Source organism: Sinocyclocheilus grahami, unplaced genomic scaffold (genome assembly GCF_001515645.1).
Source record: "Sinocyclocheilus grahami isolate Dianchi unplaced genomic scaffold, SAMN03320097.WGS_v1.1 scaffold173.1, whole genome shotgun sequence".
Lineage (NCBI taxonomy): Eukaryota > Metazoa > Chordata > Actinopteri > Cypriniformes > Cyprinidae > Sinocyclocheilus > Sinocyclocheilus grahami.
This window is the reverse complement of record NW_015505352.1, coordinates 786,828-807,721: the sequence shown is the minus strand read 5'-3', so window position 1 is coordinate 807,721 and position 20,894 is coordinate 786,828. Positions and strand designations below refer to the sequence as shown.

The window sequence follows — 20,894 nt, the reverse complement described above, 5'->3', positions numbered from 1 at the left end:
TCTAGGACCATTGTGAAGACTGCAAGTCTGGTCCTCACAGTCTCATTTTCAACTGTTTTAAATTTAAAGAGATAGCTCACCCAAAATTAAAATTACCCTATGATTTACTCACCTTCAAGCCATTGTAGGTGTTGATTTTCTGATGGATATGACTTTCTTCTTTAAGACAAACATAATCAGAATTATATTAAAAATGTCCTGGCTCTTCCAAGCTTTATAATGGCATTAATTTGTAGCTTCTGCTGCGCATTCATGAAAGAGTGGTGTTCCTGCGGATAACGTAGTTGTAGTGTAAGCTCCAGTGAGAATATACTAGTCTCATGATAAGTTTTGTTTACAGCAAAGGAAACCCAGTCTTCTCTTGACTTATATCAAAATCCATAATTTTTCTATAGAAATCTTTGTTTTGTACTTATAATTTGTGACCATGTTTTGTTTTGCACTCTCTTCTGTGCTTTATTAACCCCCCGGAGCTGTGTGGAGCACTTTTTATGATGGATGGATGCACTTTTTTGGCCTTCAAAATCTCGACCACCATTCACTGCCATTGTGAAGCTTGGAAGAGCCAGGCCTTTTATTAATATAACTCAGATTGTATTCGTCTGAAAGAAGAAAGTCATATACACCTTGGATAGCTTGAGGGTGAGTATATCATGGGGTAATTTTTATTAACTATCCTTTAATATGGCGTCTAACCTGATTAAGGTCTATAGGGTCTGATATGCTGTTTTGGACCCCATTGACATTGTATGGGCCACAGAGACATTTTCTAAAATATCTTTTGTGTTCCACAGATGAAAGAAAATGGACCATTTTCACAGACTGTGATGATACATTTCCACAGCTAATCAATCAACATAATCAATCTCTTAATATTTTTTTTTTCTGTTTTGGAAAGTCAGAAAAACTATCATGGAGTTTTTCTTATGCTATTAGGGAAATGGGAATGCAAAAATGATATTTGTTGTTGTTTCCATTCACCACTAAATAGAAGCTTCTACAACTATGAATACTTCTGCTTTTGGAGAACCCTACACTATATAAAAAAAGAAAAGGAAAATGTTTTGGTAATTGTCCAGACATTTACATTACGTCTAAAACACAATGCAATGTAGTGCAAAATTCAAACTACGGGTAAAACACCTGTATAACATTGTGCCATATTTTTACTGATTTCTTTAACAGTGTAGAAATGTGAAAAATGTCCATCATACAGGTTTGGAAGGACATAAATTACCATTTTTGAGTAAAATATCCCTTTAAATCTCAACTAATTGAGAGTCTCATTTGGGGAGAAGATATAGACTACTTTTGACCCTCTTGTTTGTTTGCAGTTAGACTGATGCACATGCTGAATGAAGAGATGGGCTGCAAGGCAAAGAGGCTGAGGATCAGAGAGAAGAGCATATGAATAGCCTCTATAACTAACCCCACTAAATTAAAACAAACTTGCCTGAACTATTCAAACTATCAACATGCACTTTAATGCTGGCTATTTCATCAAAGAATATTTTTATTTATTTATTTGATTTTCTTATTTTTTGCACGGTGGGCTTCTGAGAGATGATGCAGTGGCAGGGTGCTATCGCAGAAGAGAGGGACCCAATAAGCCAAAGAGATGTGCGAAGGAAACCTGAGGGTCTCACATTTTGAAGTTCCTTCCTTCCTGAAGTAGCAAGAGGAACCATGCAAGAACAAAATGACAGGAGATGAGGCTTTGGTGGAAATACTGTCCATCAGTCTATCATGTTGTTCTTTATAGCAATCTGTGATGCCGTTTTCTCAAAGGACGTCAGTGATAAATAAAGGAAAAGTACTGGATGCAGTACATTCATTAGAAGCTCAGCGACTTCTGGTGGCACAAGGAGTCTATTGCATCAGGCCAAAGTGCAAGGCCAAGGCCGAGAAGGAGAGTCCGAAATTCAAATTCAGTTCACAATGCCCTGATTTCTTAGAAAAAAAGTAAGACAGAAAAATATAATTGCTCTGGGGGCCTACTGGTTATCAAAAACTCAACAAAACCAAGAAACGATATTGGCACAGAGACTTCCAGAAAGAAATACCATCAATGAAATGTAAAGGGGACAGTTTTGTAGCAGTCAAGAGATTCATCCCCACATATTTTGGAAGACTGATAAAAAGTGACGGTTGAAGACCACTTCAGATAAAACACTGCCATCTACTGGAAGAAGTCCAAATGTTCAACAAAACCTCAATAATATCTTCATCCATGTAAGAATATTTATCTAAAACTTTCCTGAATCAGTTGAAATAAAGTAAAAAGAAGGAAGACTGTTACAAATAAAAACTGGACATATTGCGAAATATCAGGGCATAGTTTGCAAGGCAAAGTCTAGAAAGGTTGGCCAGAAGCCACCATCCACTGTGCAAAGGATGAACCCATGCAAGGATACAGCAGTTGTTTAGAGGAACTGTGCTAGGTTAATTTAAGGAGGTATTTAGCCTTTGGATGAGTTGCCCTGATGCTACAGTCAGAGGGGGACTGCTGCCTGGTGTCTCTGGGGTCATTCCATGTTGCCACTGTCTGAGTGGGAGATATTAAGGGTGTTTGCAGAGGGGAACAGGTCACGTTGATCGGTGGGACTGTGGTAGTCAGAGGTCAAGTCGGGTTCCAGCAGGGACGACAGGGTGAAGTGGGACGAGCCCTTTTTCAGGCACTGGGAGTAGAAGTTTAGGAGCAGGTCCAGCTTGTTTTCGATTGACTGCACCTGAGAATGGGGAAAAAAAGAGATTGTAGTCAAGCTACAACAAGATCTAGTGTTATTTTATGATGATCCGATAATGTTCAGGAAAATTAGTTTGGAATATTATTAAATATCAGCAGTTTTCAAAACCACAACTCTATTATGTGAAACACAATGGGCTGCAATATAAACAGGTGATGAATTACTGCCATAACAAGTGAAAGCTAACTAACACTGACATACTAAAGATACCTTATAAAATTAATAATAAATAGCCTCTAAAAACTTTTTTGATTAGATGCAAAACAAGATTTGGTAGTCATAGGTAGTTGAATCTCAATTGAAATTAAAATGAACTGAAATTCATTTACCTGTATTTATTTAAATACACTACAATTTAAAAGTCTGGAGTCAGTATGATTTTTTTATTAATACTTTCATTATTTAAGGATTTTTATTCATACTTTTATTATTTAAGAATATATAAAAATGACAGTAAAATCAGTTATAATACACAGAAGATTTCTATTAAAAAACTGTTTTTAAATTTGCTATTTAAATAATTTTAAAGTATCATGGTGTACAAAATAAACAAAATAAAATATAATATAATATATCACAGAGCAAAACAGTTTACAACATTGATAATAAGAAATATTTCTGGAGCAGCAAATCAGCATATTAGAATAATTTCTGAAGGATCATGTGACACTGAAGACTGGAGTCATGATGCTGAAAATTCAGCTTTGCATAATATTAGACAGACAGACAGATAGATATGAATATTCATAGATTACCTGCTTCTCCACTTTCACCACGCGCCCCATCATGCTTAATTCGTCCATCTGTTCCAGTTCAGGAGGAGTTTTCTCCCCTTTTTCAGGCCTCACTTTTTTATCTGATGGAATGGTACCTCGGCCTATGATCTGATCCACCCTTAAAAGCAAAACAAAAACAAAAAATTAAATGACACTTATTAGGAAATGCTTTTGTGTTAGGCGTAAAAGCTGATGGTAGGAATGATGGCTTGTCTAAATTTTATTTCTACTGATCAAACCTTGTCTGCAGGCTTTTGATTCTGCCCAGCATATCGAGGTGTCCAGCTGAATATTGCTCAATCACATCTTTCACATCATATGGCCGCAGGGTTTCTTTAAACTTCCTCTTGGCCACCAGGAATTTAAGAATCCTACATTCACGTGAGACACAAAAGCACATTAGAATGACCTGGAATCTAGGCAGAATGACGTAGAAGCCTCCATGGCATTACAGGAAAAGATAAAACAGGAATACTGCAAACAGCTGTGAAACGAGAAGTGAAACAAGATTAATTACAGAAAGAGGCCTTATCAATTACATGAGTGACTCATAAACAGTCAGCACACAGAGAGAAGAGAGAATACATCCCCCACCTCACGGCTGGTAATTATTCTGAAGATGACACCCTCTTTACACAGAGGGAAAGCGTGTGCGTGTGTATTGTGTAATGTAACCTCCTAGGAACACAGGGAAAAAAATGGGAATTTCTTAAAACAACAATCTTAAAAAACTGATTCATGCCTTATTGTGTGTATGTACTCTCTAGAGGACAATCAAGACAACTATTTAGAAAATGAAGAAAAAAGACAAATGTACAGTTATTGATTTTTATTATTATTATTTTCAAATTATGCTTTTTCACAAATCAATTTAAGCTAATTTTATTTTTTACTCTCTCCCCTAAAACTTTGATATCCTAAAAGTGTCAGGTTTAAAATATAACAAACTGTTTTGTACAAACACTAATTTTCTGTTTTATTACACACTTTTTAACATTTAAAACATACTGTCCAATTATTAGGCAACATGTAATACAAAAATGAATGTTTTTCTTTAAATTAATCTTCTCATATGTTGTAGTGTCTCATTTAAAGGTCAAAACCTATGCACAATAGTTGTGATGTCTCCTGCAGTGGACATGTATTATTGTATATTTTTTGGTAAAAGACACTCTTTGAAAAGTCACCAAAATATTCCTAAAATGCTTATTTACAATAAATAGCTTTAAACACCAATCAAACACAAATTCCAAATATTTCCAATATAATAGACCGAGGTTTTTTTGTGATGTGAGGAGTGGAAATTGTCATGACCCAAGACTTCTCTTTACAATTCATCAGGACAGTGGCATCGGTGGTGTCATAGATTCAAGAACAAAACATTTTCCTACAGGACAAAAAAAAATATATATATATATGCACCCTTATGATAATTCAGTAAATCTCTGAGACTGTTTGTAGGCACACTGAAAAAAATTATTCATTGATTTTTAAGGTAAGTGGTTGCAATCAATTTATTTTAGCTACATTTAAATAAACAAATTTAGTTGACTAATTAAAAAAACTTTTTTATTAAATGTAGCTAAAATAAATTGTTTGCAACCCCTTACCTTTAAAAAAATGAGTATAATTTTTTTAAGTGCACAAGCAGCTGAAAATGTACTAGACATCATTGTTTGCATCCGAGTATGAGCAGAGATGCCCTTGACCACCACAGTGCTTAATTTTTCTCCTAAAGTGTTTTTCTTTTCCCAGTTGTTAGTCAAAGACAGGTTAGCCCTCTCTAAATCAGCACTGATCTTTCTTATTATTGTCACAGTGCACTATCAAGCCCTGCTGGCTCAACAGAAAACAGAACATGGGCAAATAGATCCACTCAAACTGTCATACTCCGGTGATTTTCTAATCTCACTCACTATGGTTATCCATCAAAGCAAAGAGGATATCCTGTCTTTAGTAAAGAGCCATGTTATGTTGGGATAAGCTTCAGTTATGGAGAATAGGAGATGTCATACAGGAGAACCATTCTTCCTCATCCTCCAGATTCATTAGCAACCGGGGGGGTTACCGAGCTTGGAAAGAATTCTTCTAGTGCTGGTTAATTCTACATACTGAGGAGGACTATTTAAAAAAAAAAAAAAGAGCCACTGTTTCGCAGGAACAGCTTGCGTGTGCAACAGCAAATGTTGAGCTGTGCATCTCTGCCCGGGTGATGGTGCAGTTTCAGTCGGATCTCAGAAGAAGTCCACAGCTGGTCCACAGCACACGTCAACCTCCCCCAAGTTTCTTGATGACTCTAGAGTTTAGGCTTTTTGCTGTCTGTATATGTATTTTTTTCATCTTTTAATTTTGCAGGTAGCTGCATATTTTGCCAGGGCGGGTCTCAGGTGTGGATAAAAGAGAGGGTAAGGAAAAAGAGAAGGAGAGAGGGAATGGAAAAGAAATCCCATTTATTTCCATCCTCCAAGGGTTTCCTTAAAATGCTGACTTGCTCACTTGATGGCAATGCACTGTATGGGTGTATCAATTATATGGTCAGCTTTAGAATACCCCAGTCCACAGAAGCATTTGAGATGGAATCTCTAAGAATAGCTGCGTGAACAAATATCAGCCTTCATAATTTATCGGAGGTAGGGATAAATGCAAAATAACATTCAAACACACAGGCACCTTTAAATGAAATATTTTGAGAATAGAAAATCTTTTTTGTGATCAAGCAGACCTAATTCATGGCAATCATTTGAACGAGGTGTGCTCACCCAAAACCAGGAAAATAAATTACATAAAATAAAATAAAATATTCAATTTTAATAATTAGTACACTATAAACTGTGCAGAAAGTAACTTTTGTTTAGTTTATTTGAGGGAATTCTGGTTTTAGAGCATTCTGCGTTCTTCTGTCCTAAGCCTGAATAGTACACTGTATACATTTGTGCAGCAGAACATTGATAAACTGTGGGCCTTCCACAAAAGTGAAACCTCAGCACTGTGGTGAAGCTAAAATGTACCCCTTCCTTAAGGACATCAATCTTATCGAGGGCTCTTATGTAAAACACAGAATCTTCTTGCCCAGATAACAAGAAATGATGCACCTGTGAGGATGTACACACCTGGAGCTCTGCTTTGAGAATCTGTTTGGGCAATGCGACCTAATCACCCATGGTATACTGGTCAGGACAAAAGGCTAGAAGATGAGATTGTTCTCAGAAAGTGTGACATTCACAGGTGCAGTATGGTGAAGTAAGATGAAAATATGAGACTTATGCATTTCTACATATGGGTGATCCTTCAAATATATGCACGTTTTTGACTCCTCGAAATCCTGAAAAATGAAACTTCTTTAAACTGTTTTTTTTGTTGTTGTTAAAACATTTATCACATGTCCTGTTATAAAGATCTGATAACGGCCTGAACCTATAACTGAATTTTGGCATAATATGTTACTATACTTGTGATGCTGATGACATGTAATGACAATGCTTTACATGGAATGTTGTTTTTCTCATTCAAGAAGTCATTTCACTCGGATAAACGACACAACAGGGGTGAAAAGATGATTGCAACTTCCTTTTCATGCTAATAAACATGTTAATAGGAAAATTAAGGTAATTCACAGTGTCTACAACACTACAAAATACAGCTATTAAATGTCAACTCTTGTGGTGAAGATGGTAAAGTGCGTACTGCAGTCTTTTTGATGTGACCAACCAGGGTTCGAACCCGCCTTTTGCCGAACCTTTTTTCCTCCCTTTCAAATTTCATATCACATCGGAGAGGCATTTATTTTCAATAAAAATGAAGGAAGTAATCAAAAAGTTGAAAGTAGAGTATCGGGTAGGGTTAGGGTAGGCGTAGGGAGGGCTTTATTGTCCCAACAAGGTGGCATCCATTTAATAATTTGAATTGAAATGATAATTTACACTCAATACGTTATTATTGCATACTGTTTTATAATGTACTACAATACTGAGGTGCAGGTAATTGTCACTATTTGCAAGTAGTATAAATCGCAGGAAATCCTGCTATTTTAACAGTGTAAATAAAATCTAGCTATTTGCACTTAGTTTAAATAGCATATCGCTAAAAAAATACTGCTATTTTCACTTAGTGTAAATAGAAACCATTGCTATCTATTTACACTTAGTGCAAATAGCTGCTGTCTAAATAAATATTTCAATACCCTTAAAAATTAGACAAAAATGCTCTAAGCTATTTCCATTTTCAAAACAGAATGACTTTTTAAAGAATGTTTCTTTAAATTCATCCATGTGGACAACAATGTCCCCCTAACTGAAGAATCACCCATAACATCCTGTACTCACTGAACTAGGAGCTTGTGCTGCACTGACCAATCATAGAGAGGCCACTCGCTTCTCAGGAAGAACTTTACAATATTTTTAGAACATCTTCGATTACTTTCTGCTTGTTTAAGCAAGAAGTAGGAACCACAACCGAAGGTTGCCATGCCCTCTATGAGTCTAACCCCGCTTTGTCTCCATAATGGTCAACTGACGTAATCGCACCGTGAAAAGGTCATGGCTGACGGAGCAGATTCTATACTAAGGTCCCTTTTGCAAAAGACCAACTGTTCATTCAAACTGAATGGCATGCATGGTGACATTATCTAAGAATACTTGGTCATTAAGTGAACTATAGGACTCTGCAGAGCTATGTGGTGGTGTTTTCAACCCCTGACTCACCTAACAGCACGAATAAGGGTCTTTACTGCTGGTATCACATCCTCCATGGCGACATCACAGTAAGATTTGTCCTCTGTGTGCTCCTCTCCTACTCCCTCCACTATGAGAGATCAGTCCGTAATGAGAAGAGCAAAACGTACACTACAGTTTAAAAGTCAGTATGATTTAAAAAAAAAAAGAAATTTATACTTATATTTAGCTCAAAGACTCGTTAAAAGTCAAAATTATATGGCAAATAAATTATGTTCTTTTGAACATTCTATTAATTAAAGAATGTTGAAAAAATGTATCATGTTTTCCACAAAAATACAGCACAACTGTTTTAAACATTGATAACATTAAGAAATGTTTTTGAGAACCAACTCCATAGGATCATGTGACACTAAAGACTAGAGTAATGGCTGCTAAAAATGAACTTTCCCATTAAAGGAATAAATAGCATTTTTAAATATATTAAAACTGAATACAGTTATTTTAAATTGCAATAATATTTCCACAATGTTGCAGTTTTTACTGTATTTTTGATCAATTAAATGCAGTCTTGGTGAGCATAAAAGACTTTGAAACAACGTTGAAAAATCTTTCCGACCTTGAACGTTTGAACAGTAGTTTATGTATGTAAATATGTATTTGTATAAAGTTAAACATGTGGACAGAGATAGCTACCATCTGCAGCGGGGCGTGGTTTTAGGCGGAGAGAGGTACGGAATCGAGTCCGATCATTGAAGCTCCAACTCTTCTGGACCTTGCCGGGGCTGGTGGCTTCAGGAACGTTCTCCGTGCTGGGGGAACGCCGAACATTACCTGGGGGTAAAGGAGAAGCCTTGCTCCGGATAGCCTGAGAGGAGCGTGAATTGTTCATCCTAATGCGGTCACGGAAGCCCATCTTCCCACTGGCAAGAAAATTAGAGGAATGATTTGATTTGGTGACAAACAAGGACATTCATCTTTTCCCAACATGTTCCATAATGTAAAACATTTTTTTCAGAGACTATGTTTGCTTAGGTAAGAATACATTTCAATGAAGACAAACAGACAAAAGGGTTAGAAAACAGACAGATCTATCAACAGGTGATTAGTTTAATTTCCATGGTAATGTTGACACCACATTGAAGGAAAATGGCTAATCGAAGGCATGTTGCCCTGTGTGAGCGTCACATAATTTCATGGTTTACAAGAAAAAGAAGTCCAGATTTACCTACATTTTAGACCTCGGTCCTGGAGGGCCGGTGTCCTGCAGAGTTTAGCTCCAACCCCAATTAAACACGCCTGAACCAACTAATCAAGCTCTTATAGGCATTCTAGAAACTTACTAGCAGGTGTGTTGAGGCAAGTTGGAGCTAAACTCTGCAGGACACCGGCCCTCCAGGACCGAGTTAGGCCACCCCTGTTTTAGACAATATCCTAACATTTAAATATTGTCAGGACAGCTTGTGCTAACTGGAAAACACTACAAAAACAATTTTCTATAAGTACTGTCTTTTTTTTCCACTAAAAAAATAATCATCTTTAAAACAAGATTTTCAAGATCTCTGAATTTTTTCTTACTCCATTTAGTTTTCTCTGGTTTCAAACATATTTTCAAGACAAAATTAATGATTTTTGCAGTGCATCACTTTCAATAAAGGGATCTAGTATCACACTAGCTTGTTACTTCCTCAACTGAACAAACTTTTAGAATGCATGAAAATGTTTATTTGTATTATTATTTAAAAAGTTAAGAAAGCATAGCAGATATTGAGCTTAATGTCTTGAGCTGAATGAGGGGTGATGGTATATTAACCTGTAGCATGCCATCAAAAGGAGCAACGGTAGAAATGCAAGAGCACTCTTTGAATCCATGGAACCAAGCACAAGCATGCTGAAGTAGGTATTTCTAGCTGAAACATTTTGTTAACCAAACTAAACCCATAACTTTATTGAAAATAATGACATTTCAAAAAAATTCAAATAATTGATGAAAATGCTAGAAAATAAGATTTTCTACAGTCCTAGTCATCATTTCAGCTTTTCACAAGCCGCTTAACCCCTGCAATATTGTCATTCTAAACCCACTTTTAATGTTTCACACTTGAAATTTAGAAGTGGTGTCGGGCACCACTTTTACCCGTATGAACCCCTGCTCTGGAGCAGGTTTAGCAAACATGCAGTGTGAAATGATTCGGTGTTCGAATGTTATGACAGCCAATCACGTGCCTCATTTTCATGTGCTTTGGACAGTCATGGAAATATTGTGCGTTGTATAAACAGTCGTCCCAGAATTTGAGGGGAAAATATTGAATGGTGACGGAAAACGCGTGAATTGGAGTGAACAAGAGACTATTCTATTCTTACCTTTATAGTTCGAAAGGTGCATTCTGAATAAAAATTGATAGTAATCTGCCTATTGAATGAGGATGTGCAATTCTAGAGCATTTACGTAAACAGGTCACGTGCTGCGTTGTTCGTTTAATAAATGACACAGACACAGCAAAATAATTAAAACGTTATCCCAGGGTTGAGGAATGTACAGTGTGAAACCTCTTTTTATAAATACCCATGATTAATTGTTAACCCCAGGTAAATTATGAGCATTGTGAAACATGAAGCAACATAACCAAGGGTTTAGAATGACCCAGGGTTAATTATTTCAAGTGTGAAAAGACTTGAATTAAAATATTGTTTCAATCTCATGCACATAGAGGTCACAAACCTCATGCACACTGTACTTTCTTTGTCAAGAGCAGAATTTAGCAACCCACAAATCTACATAAGATTACTTTTAGCATACAAACACATGCTTAAACACATTACAGGGTTGAGGAATGTACAGTGTGAAACCTCTTTTTATAAATACCCATGATTAATTGTTAACCCCAGGTAAATTAAGAGCATTGTGAAACATGAAGCAACATAACCAAGGGTTTAGAATGACCCAGGGTTAATTATTTCAAGTGTGAAAAGACTTGAATTAAAATATTGTTTCAATCTCATGCACATAGAGGTCACAAACCTCATGCACACTGTACTTTCTTTGTCAAGAGCAGAATTTAGCAACCCACAGATCTACATAAGATTACTTTTAGCATACAAACACATGCTTAAACACATTAAAATATATAAAGATCTCAGTCTAAGCATGACTCGTACATGCTGACCTCTCCTACAAAATGTTTAACAGCTCTGTCTCAAGAACTTTTGATATTCCTGCATCCAAATGCCATTAGTGATGAAGCCTCGTTAAGTAAAAGTGACATGCATATCGAAATAAACCATGAAGAAAAGTTATTCAGGTTTTTAATTACACCCGACCGCATGGTTTATCTTTGCTTTGTGAGCTCATGCAGGCCTCATCTGTGTGCATTCAGCAGAGATATACAGTACTCTGCTCTCTGGTCAGCCGCTCACAGATTAAAGGGCAGATTACTGAGATTATTGAGCTAGTGCAGCCTTTGTCTTTCACAGTTTACGAGGAATGTAATCCAGTCACGATGACTATGAATTTCTCTTCACACAAGGCATTATGAATCTCCCAGAATGGGTCGAGCTGCACTGGATCAGTAAGGCTCAGAGAGTTTCAGGCATCAGGGGTGAGACGGATCGTGCCCAGTGTGCACATCACACATGGATACCTCTGCTTACTGCCAGTATGAATCCGGAAGAAACCCCTCTTTTTAGATATGAGCTGACTGAAGAGACACACAAGGCAGAGGGAGGGATTTGTGAGGGGTCGTGAGGGTTAGTCAGCTGTGCCGGGTGTTACACTTGTTTTTAGTGTGCATTTGCAAGAGATTGCAGGGCAAATGTTTACGTTTCATATGCAAGTATGCAATACAACCCAAGTAGATGATGTTCTTGTAAGCGGAAATGGATTAATCTCTCTCTGTTAGTTTAGCTTAACATAAAAACTTAAATTCAGATTTTAAATTGAAATGAATAATTCATCCAAAAACGCAAATTCATTCCTCTTAATTTCAAATATAGTATGACTTTCTTTCTTCTGTGGAACACAAAAGGAGATGTTTTGATAAATTTCCTTGCTGCTTTTTCCTATACAATGAAAGTCAATGTGGACTCCCTGTTGAAAAATCCAGCATATGCCGGATAGGTATGTTTTGAACCATGGCTGCTGGTTTGAGCTGGTTTAAGATGGTCCTAAGCAACTAGCTCCTGCTCAGGACCAGCACATGACCAGCTTAAACCAGCACATGACCAGCTAAGGACCAGCTTAAACCAGCTCAAACCAGCAGCCATGGTTCAAAACATACCTATATGCTGTTTTTTCAACAGGGCTGGGCGGTTAAGCTCTAAAAATGACAAAACACATTAAAAAATTGCATAAAAGTAGCCTAATATATGCTATATTTCAAAAAATAATATACAACTTTGTGTGAGGTACAGGCCAAAATTTAAGCCGCTAACTACTTAAATATTTCTTTTCATCTATATATTCGAATCTCATAATGACTTACATTTTCAGAAGACTTGGAATATGGCACATAAGTTGTATGAACCACTGTTATAGTGCTTTCATTTTGTTTTCTTGACAGCTCCAGCCCCCATTTACTCTTATTGTAAATATTGCTTAATATCTCTTTCTGTGTTCCACAGATGAATGAAAATAACACAGGTTTGGAGCAACATCAAGCACGTAACATGCACTTCAAAACAAAGTGTAACTCAGTAATAAGTGGAGAAATAAGTGTTCCTTGAGAAAGGGTCGGTGAGCTCACACACATTCAGGATTCAGGATCAGCACTTGCAGCCTTTCAGCACATATCTGCCTTTTTTTTTTTTTTTTTCAACTGAAATGAAAAACTGCCCCAAGATCGGTTGAAAAGGCTGCAACATGTGCAACTTATAGGGGTGAAAGGTAATTAATGAAAAGTAGAGTGAGAAAGTCGAGGCAGGCAGGGATGGCGTGGCATGCAGATACTGGCATGTGAGGTTATTCGATTAGATTTCAATGCATCTGAATGCAGCCGGACCATCGTTGCATCTTAGACCCAGTTAATTTGTATCATCGTCACTCTAAACAAAAAGCGCCTCAAACTGTAAACACAGCATGGCCAACGACACTTCCCATTGGGCGAAATACAGTCCTCTCAAAAGTCTACCACAAACCTGCATGGAACGTCTGTCCTCCTGAAAATGTGAATGGATGGAGTGATGGCAGAGAGATGAGGAGGAGAGGAGGAGAATGGAGAAGTTGAACGAAGGGGTATGAAGATGGGTTGTGAGACACACTGAAAGGTCAAAGGGTAAAGTGATAATGCTCACACACAAATGTGTGCAGGAATTAACGTGAACACATATACACACACACACACACACACACACACACAAAGACCAGCATCAGATATGTGATCAACCATGGAGATTTTCAGTTATAATTAAATACTATTTAACTTTTTACCCTCAAAATTTAAAACAATCTACCATAAATCAAATTGTACAACTTCATCACATATCTGATAAATCTTTCAATGTCCCAGTATAGATGTGTATTAGTATCAGCACAAAAAACAAGACAAGCAAACACAGAAAGGCACACAGAAAACACAACAAGTAAAACTACAGCAGCCGCATTAACCGCAGCTTATTGGAGTGTCAGGCGTTGAACTTCCTGTAAACAACTTACATATTAACGAATGCTTTAAGTAATGACCTGAGACTACACTATGGTATGCTAGTACTGTATGTGAATTTAATTGTATTACTGTAAATTGCAGGGAAGAGTTAGTGTCCTCTAGGAAGAGAGTTCAACTGGACAGTGTCGTACCTGTCCCCAGACAGGTAGGGGGAGCTATACGGCCGGAGCCCCGACAGCAAGGTGTGGTAGGAGTTGTGAAGGACCTTCTTGGTGCTACGCTGCCGTTGGAGGTGACTGAACAGTAACGTCAGTTCTCTGACCCACAAGCAAAAAATAAAAATAATAAAACATGATAAAGAAACAAAACAAAACAAAAAAGAAAAGAAAAGAAAACAGAAGCCAAACAAACAAAAGACTAAAAACAAAATGGCAAATTAACCATCAAAACACTTTAAAAAGACAGGGGCAATTCAGTTTAAAAAACATTTAGATTTTACGTCTAAGCAATGTTAAACAGAAATACAAACTTCCCTGTCATTTTAAATGAATGATAATTAGTCCGATTAAGTCATACAAAGAAGAATGCATGTGGGATAAATATTATTAAGGGAAAAATAGAAATACATTATGAACAATCCAAAAATGTGGAGCACTGAGATGCTTTACAAAAGGAATTAAATCATATATTGAATACCAATTATTGAACCAAAACATTGTCAAATTGTGAAAAAATGTGTTAGTTTCAAAAATATTTGACATTGGATGATCTTTATGCACTGTAGAATTACTTCTTATTGTTTAATTAGTGTTATGTCTACAAATGTGACACTGGACCACAAAACCAGTCATAAGGGTCATTTTCTCAAAAATTGAGAAAATCTGGAAAGAAAAAAAATTTTGGAATGCAAAATGCAAAAAAAAAAATCTACATACTGAGAAAATCGCCTTTAAAGTTGTCCAAATGATGTTCTTAGCAATGCATACTACTAATCAAAAATTAAGTTTTGATATATTTACGGTAGGAAATTTACAAAATATCTTCATGGAACATGATCTTTACTTAATATCCTAATGATTTTTGGCATAAAAGAAAAATCGATAATTTTGACCCATACAATGTTTTTTTGGCTATTGCTACAAATATACCTGTACTACTTATGACTGGTTTTGTGGTCCAGGGTCACAAATATGTATAAATCTCTAAAACAAATTAAGATATAAGACTTGTTTTCAGAGAAAGTATAAAATGCTGGTTACAATTTCTATTTCTCCACATTTTTCATCCCACATTAACTGGGACCAAAATTAAATCTCACGTAACTTATGAAAACTCATGTCATAATCTTTGCTTTCAGTACATGCAAAAATTAATGTTGCTGATGAATAAAGCAAAATGATAAAAGGAACTGCAAAACTATCAATTAAATCATGATTTCTGGGTCAAAGTACCACTTTTAATTAAAGTCAAAGGGATTTCATAATAACACTGTGTGCGTGTGCAGGGAGGATTCATTGACGGTGTGTTTATCATCAATAAAATATTGTTTTCTCAGAAACTCTATAAATTCAGTATAAAATTATAAATCATTATTAATCATAAAAAAATGATAAATTATTAAAAATTATAAATCAGTTTGACTAATGCTATATATGAGATATTTTGAACCCCTTCGTTTTGAAATCATGACCTCGAAACGGCAAAGCCACCTGTCAGTCATATCAGTTAGACACAAGACCAGTTCAGTTTGCACGGCACAGATAAGCATCTCCGCAGAGGGCTCCGTTACAAGTCATACTTACCTGAAGGACGGCAGCATACTGTCATAGAAATACCAGGTGGCTGTGAGATATGAGTGCTGAGCATCTGTAGAGTAGAGACGCCATGCAGCCTGGGGAGACAACGTGATACAGCGCGGCACAAGATGACACACACAGACGTACATGTACACAACACACACAACATGCACGTATTTGGATGTGGAAATAGAAATTATGATTGTATTCGCGGCAAGTGTGTTGCTGACTGAGCAGTTACCTGTATGAGGTTGGCAGCGGGAGTCCTCCTCTTCTCAAAGTGTTTCTGCCGGTGCTGCTCCTGCACTTTCAGAGCAAAACCTGAACCCAGGATGCCCTTACAGAATGGACAGGGGACCATTAGATGGTTTGAGATCGGTGGGAAAAGAAATGTCACCGGCCTAAAAATCGACGGCAGTACTTACAGCTGGCAGGGCAAAGAAGGACACCCCCAGCAGGGCAAAACAAGCCGCTAAAAGACGACCTTGCCAGGTGTGTGGTGTCTTGTCACCGTAGCCAATCGTAGTGAGGGTGATCTGAGAAAAACAGTGGAGCTATGAATAACATACAATACAAATAATGGTTTTTCCACCTAATTTCTAAATCACAAAACATGTCAATGGTTAATCAGTGTGAAGTGCATTGTAAGGTAAATAAAACACAATTAGCAAAATCTATGTAAAAATTAACGGTTATATGAAAAGAAAAGCTTAAGGCAGTGGCAGTAACAAAAAACGAAAATACTAAATATTTTAGTATAACTGAAATAAAACTAATATGAATAAAAATGAATAAACTTACATAATAAAAATACATGTAAAATGAATGACTCCAAAACGAACTAAAATATAATAAAACGACAGCTTTTATACAGCTTTTTAATAGATTATAAAACCTTTACAACCTGCCTGCATTGAACATGAAAATTCTACTAGACAGCAATAATAACAACATTAGAACTTTGACCATGAACCATAAAAAACATTTAACACATGAACTTAAATGCAAAAATCACTAAATAAAAATATGAAATTTACATTTCTGAAAAACTATAATACCCCTGACTTGAGGCCCACTGTGTACATGTAGGCGTGATGCTTCTAAAAATCATTTCTAACTCAGCAGAATAGATTCAGGGTATTATCAGTCTATTAGAGGCAGAATTATAATCCCAGTAGAAATCACACAAAATAGCTGCAACATCAATTCCCACAAAGCTATTCTGAGCCAGGGAACTGACTGAGAGAACACATCTGACAGCATCGACATGGGTCATTAGTTCAGTCGAGGGCAGTACTTACTGTACCCCACCAGAGGGAGTCAGCATAAGTGGAAAACTCTTGGTTATCCTCCTTCTCAGCCAAATAGACCAAGAACGAGGCAAAGATCAGTATCAGGAAGCCAATGTACCAGGCTGTGATCAGCTCCTGAAACAGAGAGGGAAGTTAAAAAACAAAAAGTGGACAATGGAAAGCTATAAAAAGACTATTTCAGAAGATTTTATAACACTTAATTGGAGAACTTTGTATTGTATTGGATTATGTATGTGTTTTATAAGTTAAATCATGGTTTAAACAAATGTCACTATGACATTATATTGAATCATCCTGTGATGGATTAGCATGTGTGGCATCACCTTGCTGTGAGCGTACACCACAGAGCCCAGCAGCTTCCAGGTTCCACCCCGGCGGTCCATGCGCACCATGCGCAAGATCTGCAGAAAACGCATGCTGCGCAGAGCAGATGTGGCGAAGATGTTTCCCTGTGTGCCCGCTGCTATCACTGCCAGCGACGCCACAAAGACAATGAAGTCTACAAAATGAAAAAACATAGATGACAAGAACAAAAAACAGAAGAAGAGAAACAAAGAAAATAGGATATTTAAATGTATATATTTAAAAAATATTTAAATGCATCTTATTTCACTAATATGGGGTAACAAACAATCTTTTTTTTAAGGGGCACCACTTAAAAAAAAGCCATTTCTTTTTGAAAGACATCTACTGATGTCATTTATGTTAATTGTGCAATGGGTTAAAATCTCAGCCTATTGTACATTGATATCTATACACACTACTGTTCAAAAGTGTGGGGTCAGTAACATTTTTCTTCCTTAAAAGAAAGGAATACTTTTATTCAGCAAGGACATCATAAATTGATCAAAAGTGATAGTTAAGACATTTACAATGTTACAAAAGAGACACATTAAATTGATAAAAAGCGATAGTAAACACATTCACAAAGTTACAAAAAATTTCGGTAACACTTCAGTATAGACCAATTCTATATCAATCAATCATGATATCAATCAATCATATTGGCTGCTTATTACTTATAATTCATCATGACATATTCATCATGACCATATTCTTTATCCCTAATCCTACCCAATACCTAAACTTAACAACTACCTTACTAACTATTAATAAGCAGCAAATTAGGAGGGAGTTCCTTGAGGCAAAAGTCGTAGCTAATGGTTTGTTAATCGCGAGAATTGGACCTTACAATAATGTCTGATCAAGATTTCTGCTTTACAAAAATGCTGTTTTGAATTTTTTTTTAATACTTTTTAAAGTTTCCACAAATACATTAAGCAGCTCACATGACATCTGAAGACTGGAGTATGCTGAAAATTCAGCTTTGCCGTCACATGAATAAACTACATTTAAAAATATTTCAATATTTTTACAGTTTAACTGTATTTTTGATCAAATAAATGCAGCTTTGGTGAGCATGAGAGTGCTTTTCAACATATATGAAAACAATCTTACCAGTAGAATAAATCTGAACAGTAGTGTACATAAAAAAGCTTTGACCTTTTAATAATAATTCCTTTTGTGTTCCAGAGTAAAAAAAAGCTCTATGTATGTCTCGATAAAGATGACTGTGGGTAGATGATGACAGAATATTTAGGAGAAACCTGATTGGACTGACTCAATTTAGACATGTGAATGGTGTTTTCTGCCATAGATCTTTATACAAACACTTTTTGTTCCCCCTCACATGGTGCTTCTGATCTCAGGCTCCAGGTCTTTACCTATGACGCAGAAGGGCTTTCTGGCGAACCGTAGCCGACCCTGCCATCCTCTGTACCGACAGCAGCATCCGGCCGCCCAGATCCTCACAAAGTACTCCAGCCCAAAAACCACGATCATCACAAACTCCTGCAAGTCAAACGACATGAAATCAAAGTCATTCCTCTTAATAATGTCTGTCTTGTACTTTGAATATGGTAATAAATATATCAAAATAGCAATAAAAACACTGATGACTGATCATGTTCTGCCAGTAATCTATAAATATAAAAATAAACTACCTGGCAGTAAAGACTAAAGTACTGGACTGGTCAAATACCTCTAATTCATTAAGCATGAGAGATTATGGGAGTTATCATTTACGCTAACTCAAATGACTGCTTCTCTTCCTGTTGAAGATGCCACAGACAGCTTGGATTCACAGAGGCCCGCGCTAAATGCTTGTATTGATTACAGATCCTGTAGTGGCACCTGCGCTCTCAATGTGAACAAACACATTACAGACAGAGTAAAGTCAATACCAGAACTTGCATGATAGACAACATAGTCCTTTCCTGAAGGAGACCATTAAATGGAAAAAAATTAGGAGAGAAAGTCGGTGTGAGAGGGAAAGCACTTCATACTGAATGAGTGATTATAGAATTGCAGCTAAGATTATTGGATGGAGTCGGCTACTTCTTGCATACTCGACAACACCTGAATCCTGCCGTGTGCTTACACTGCCATTTCCCAGAGCAAAGATCCCACCGGAAAACAAAATGCACACTTAACACAGCCACAGGGAGACATGAGACAGTACAAGAATGCTTACCGTGTGCCAATCAGATGAGAAATGAATCCGGCCTGAGATGCTGTTAAAACGGTAATGAAAATAAGGCCTAATCATTTGCAAAATGTCTTTCCTTGCAGTTATAAAGTGAGCAAACGCTCCCCTCATGTGTTATAATGGAGCCGTATACAGAACACTGATAATAGTTTATCATACTAAATAAAGTTCGCAATCCCTCAAGATGGACGGCACACAGAACATGCTTTAGCAAAAAGCCTTATAATGAATTAATAATCATTTGTAGCTACAAAACTTTCTACTGCATATGTACACGTTTATGCTTACGAATGATTTCAGAACAATTCCCGGCTGGACTAATAAAATAAACTTCTTAGTAACAATAGACAGCAAAACAGACTTGCATGCATGGCACATTTGATCCATAAAGCTGGCAAACAGAAAAAAAGATCCAATTCACCTTTTTTGAAGACACACCTCAAAAAAAGATATACGGACTGCAATTGGATGGACTAACAGCCACAGAGAAAGCCCTGTGCGATTAATTATTCAGATGATGTGCTTTTATGAATGTATTTAGAGACGCACAGACAATGTGGATGCTGTTTAGTGAAGGTACTTAGACAGATCAGACAGTCCACGCCTGTCAATTTTCTTTAAACTACAATTTTGGATATAATACAAAGGAATGAAGTCAAACCATTTGCTCTACAGGTAAGAGAGAGTCAGTGGATTCATTTGAATGCAATTCAATAGATATGAAACAATGTATCAGACTTAAACCTGTCTGGAGATGATCAAAGAGGTAGATTCATTCAGTAATTAAGAAAAAAAGAAACAATTTTTCATGTCTACTTTAGTGATTATTGCATTTATTATATATAAATGCAATATTTGTTACACTTGCATTGCTAAAGGATTAGTTCACCCAAAAATGAAAATTCTGTCATCATTTACTCACCCTCATGTCATTCAAAACCGGTAGCCATTGAATTTACCCAGTATTTATTTTTTCCATACAATGGAAGTTAATTATTAAAGTCAACTGTTTGGTTGCCCAAATTCTTCTAAATATCTTCTTAAGAAAAATAAAAGAAATGCATCATACAAGAGAAGACAGAAATGTCATTTTTGGGTGAACTACGCACTTTTCAGTGTATTTCAGTATTTAGATATGATAAAATGGGTTAAATGGATCTGAGAGTACTACACTTTAGTTGGTAGCTGATAGTTATATGAAATTAGCCAAAATATTTAATAAATAAACATGCAAAGTGGCTGCTTCTGGCCCTGCTGGTAGATGTTGGAATTATACCATCTAGGTACAAAAAAGCCTGGCCATTTAACATCTAAATTGCTAATATTTGATTATAGTGGATTTTTTACAGTGACAAATGTTTTTTAAGAGATTTTTAAAAGCACAGGCTTTACCTTTCCCCTGTCTGCTGCATTTGATGTTAACGCTAAGGAAAGCTGCTAGTGA

General features: G+C 36.5%; 1 protein-coding gene across 1 annotated transcript in view; it reads right to left on the bottom strand.

Annotated features, from left to right (window-relative positions):
* Positions 1–1,066: 1,066 nt before the first annotated feature.
* The window catches only part of LOC107593542 (potassium voltage-gated channel subfamily KQT member 4-like), a 50,598-nt gene continuing 30,770 nt past the window's right edge, over positions 1,067–20,894 (bottom strand). The window contains exons 3-14 of the mRNA XM_016283303.1: positions 18,627–18,753; positions 17,226–17,401; positions 16,891–17,016; positions 16,015–16,125; positions 15,831–15,926; positions 15,596–15,684; positions 13,985–14,110; positions 8,890–9,116; positions 8,224–8,323; positions 3,763–3,894; positions 3,503–3,641; positions 1,067–2,729 (exon numbers count right to left, since the gene is read on the bottom strand). Of these exons, the coding sequence (XP_016138789.1) occupies positions 2,526–2,729; positions 3,503–3,641; positions 3,763–3,894; positions 8,224–8,323; positions 8,890–9,116; positions 13,985–14,110; positions 15,596–15,684; positions 15,831–15,926; positions 16,015–16,125; positions 16,891–17,016; positions 17,226–17,401; positions 18,627–18,753 (1,653 nt within the window). The 3' untranslated portion in view covers positions 1,067–2,525. The remainder of the gene's footprint in view (positions 2,730–3,502; positions 3,642–3,762; positions 3,895–8,223; positions 8,324–8,889; positions 9,117–13,984; positions 14,111–15,595; positions 15,685–15,830; positions 15,927–16,014; positions 16,126–16,890; positions 17,017–17,225; positions 17,402–18,626; positions 18,754–20,894) is intronic.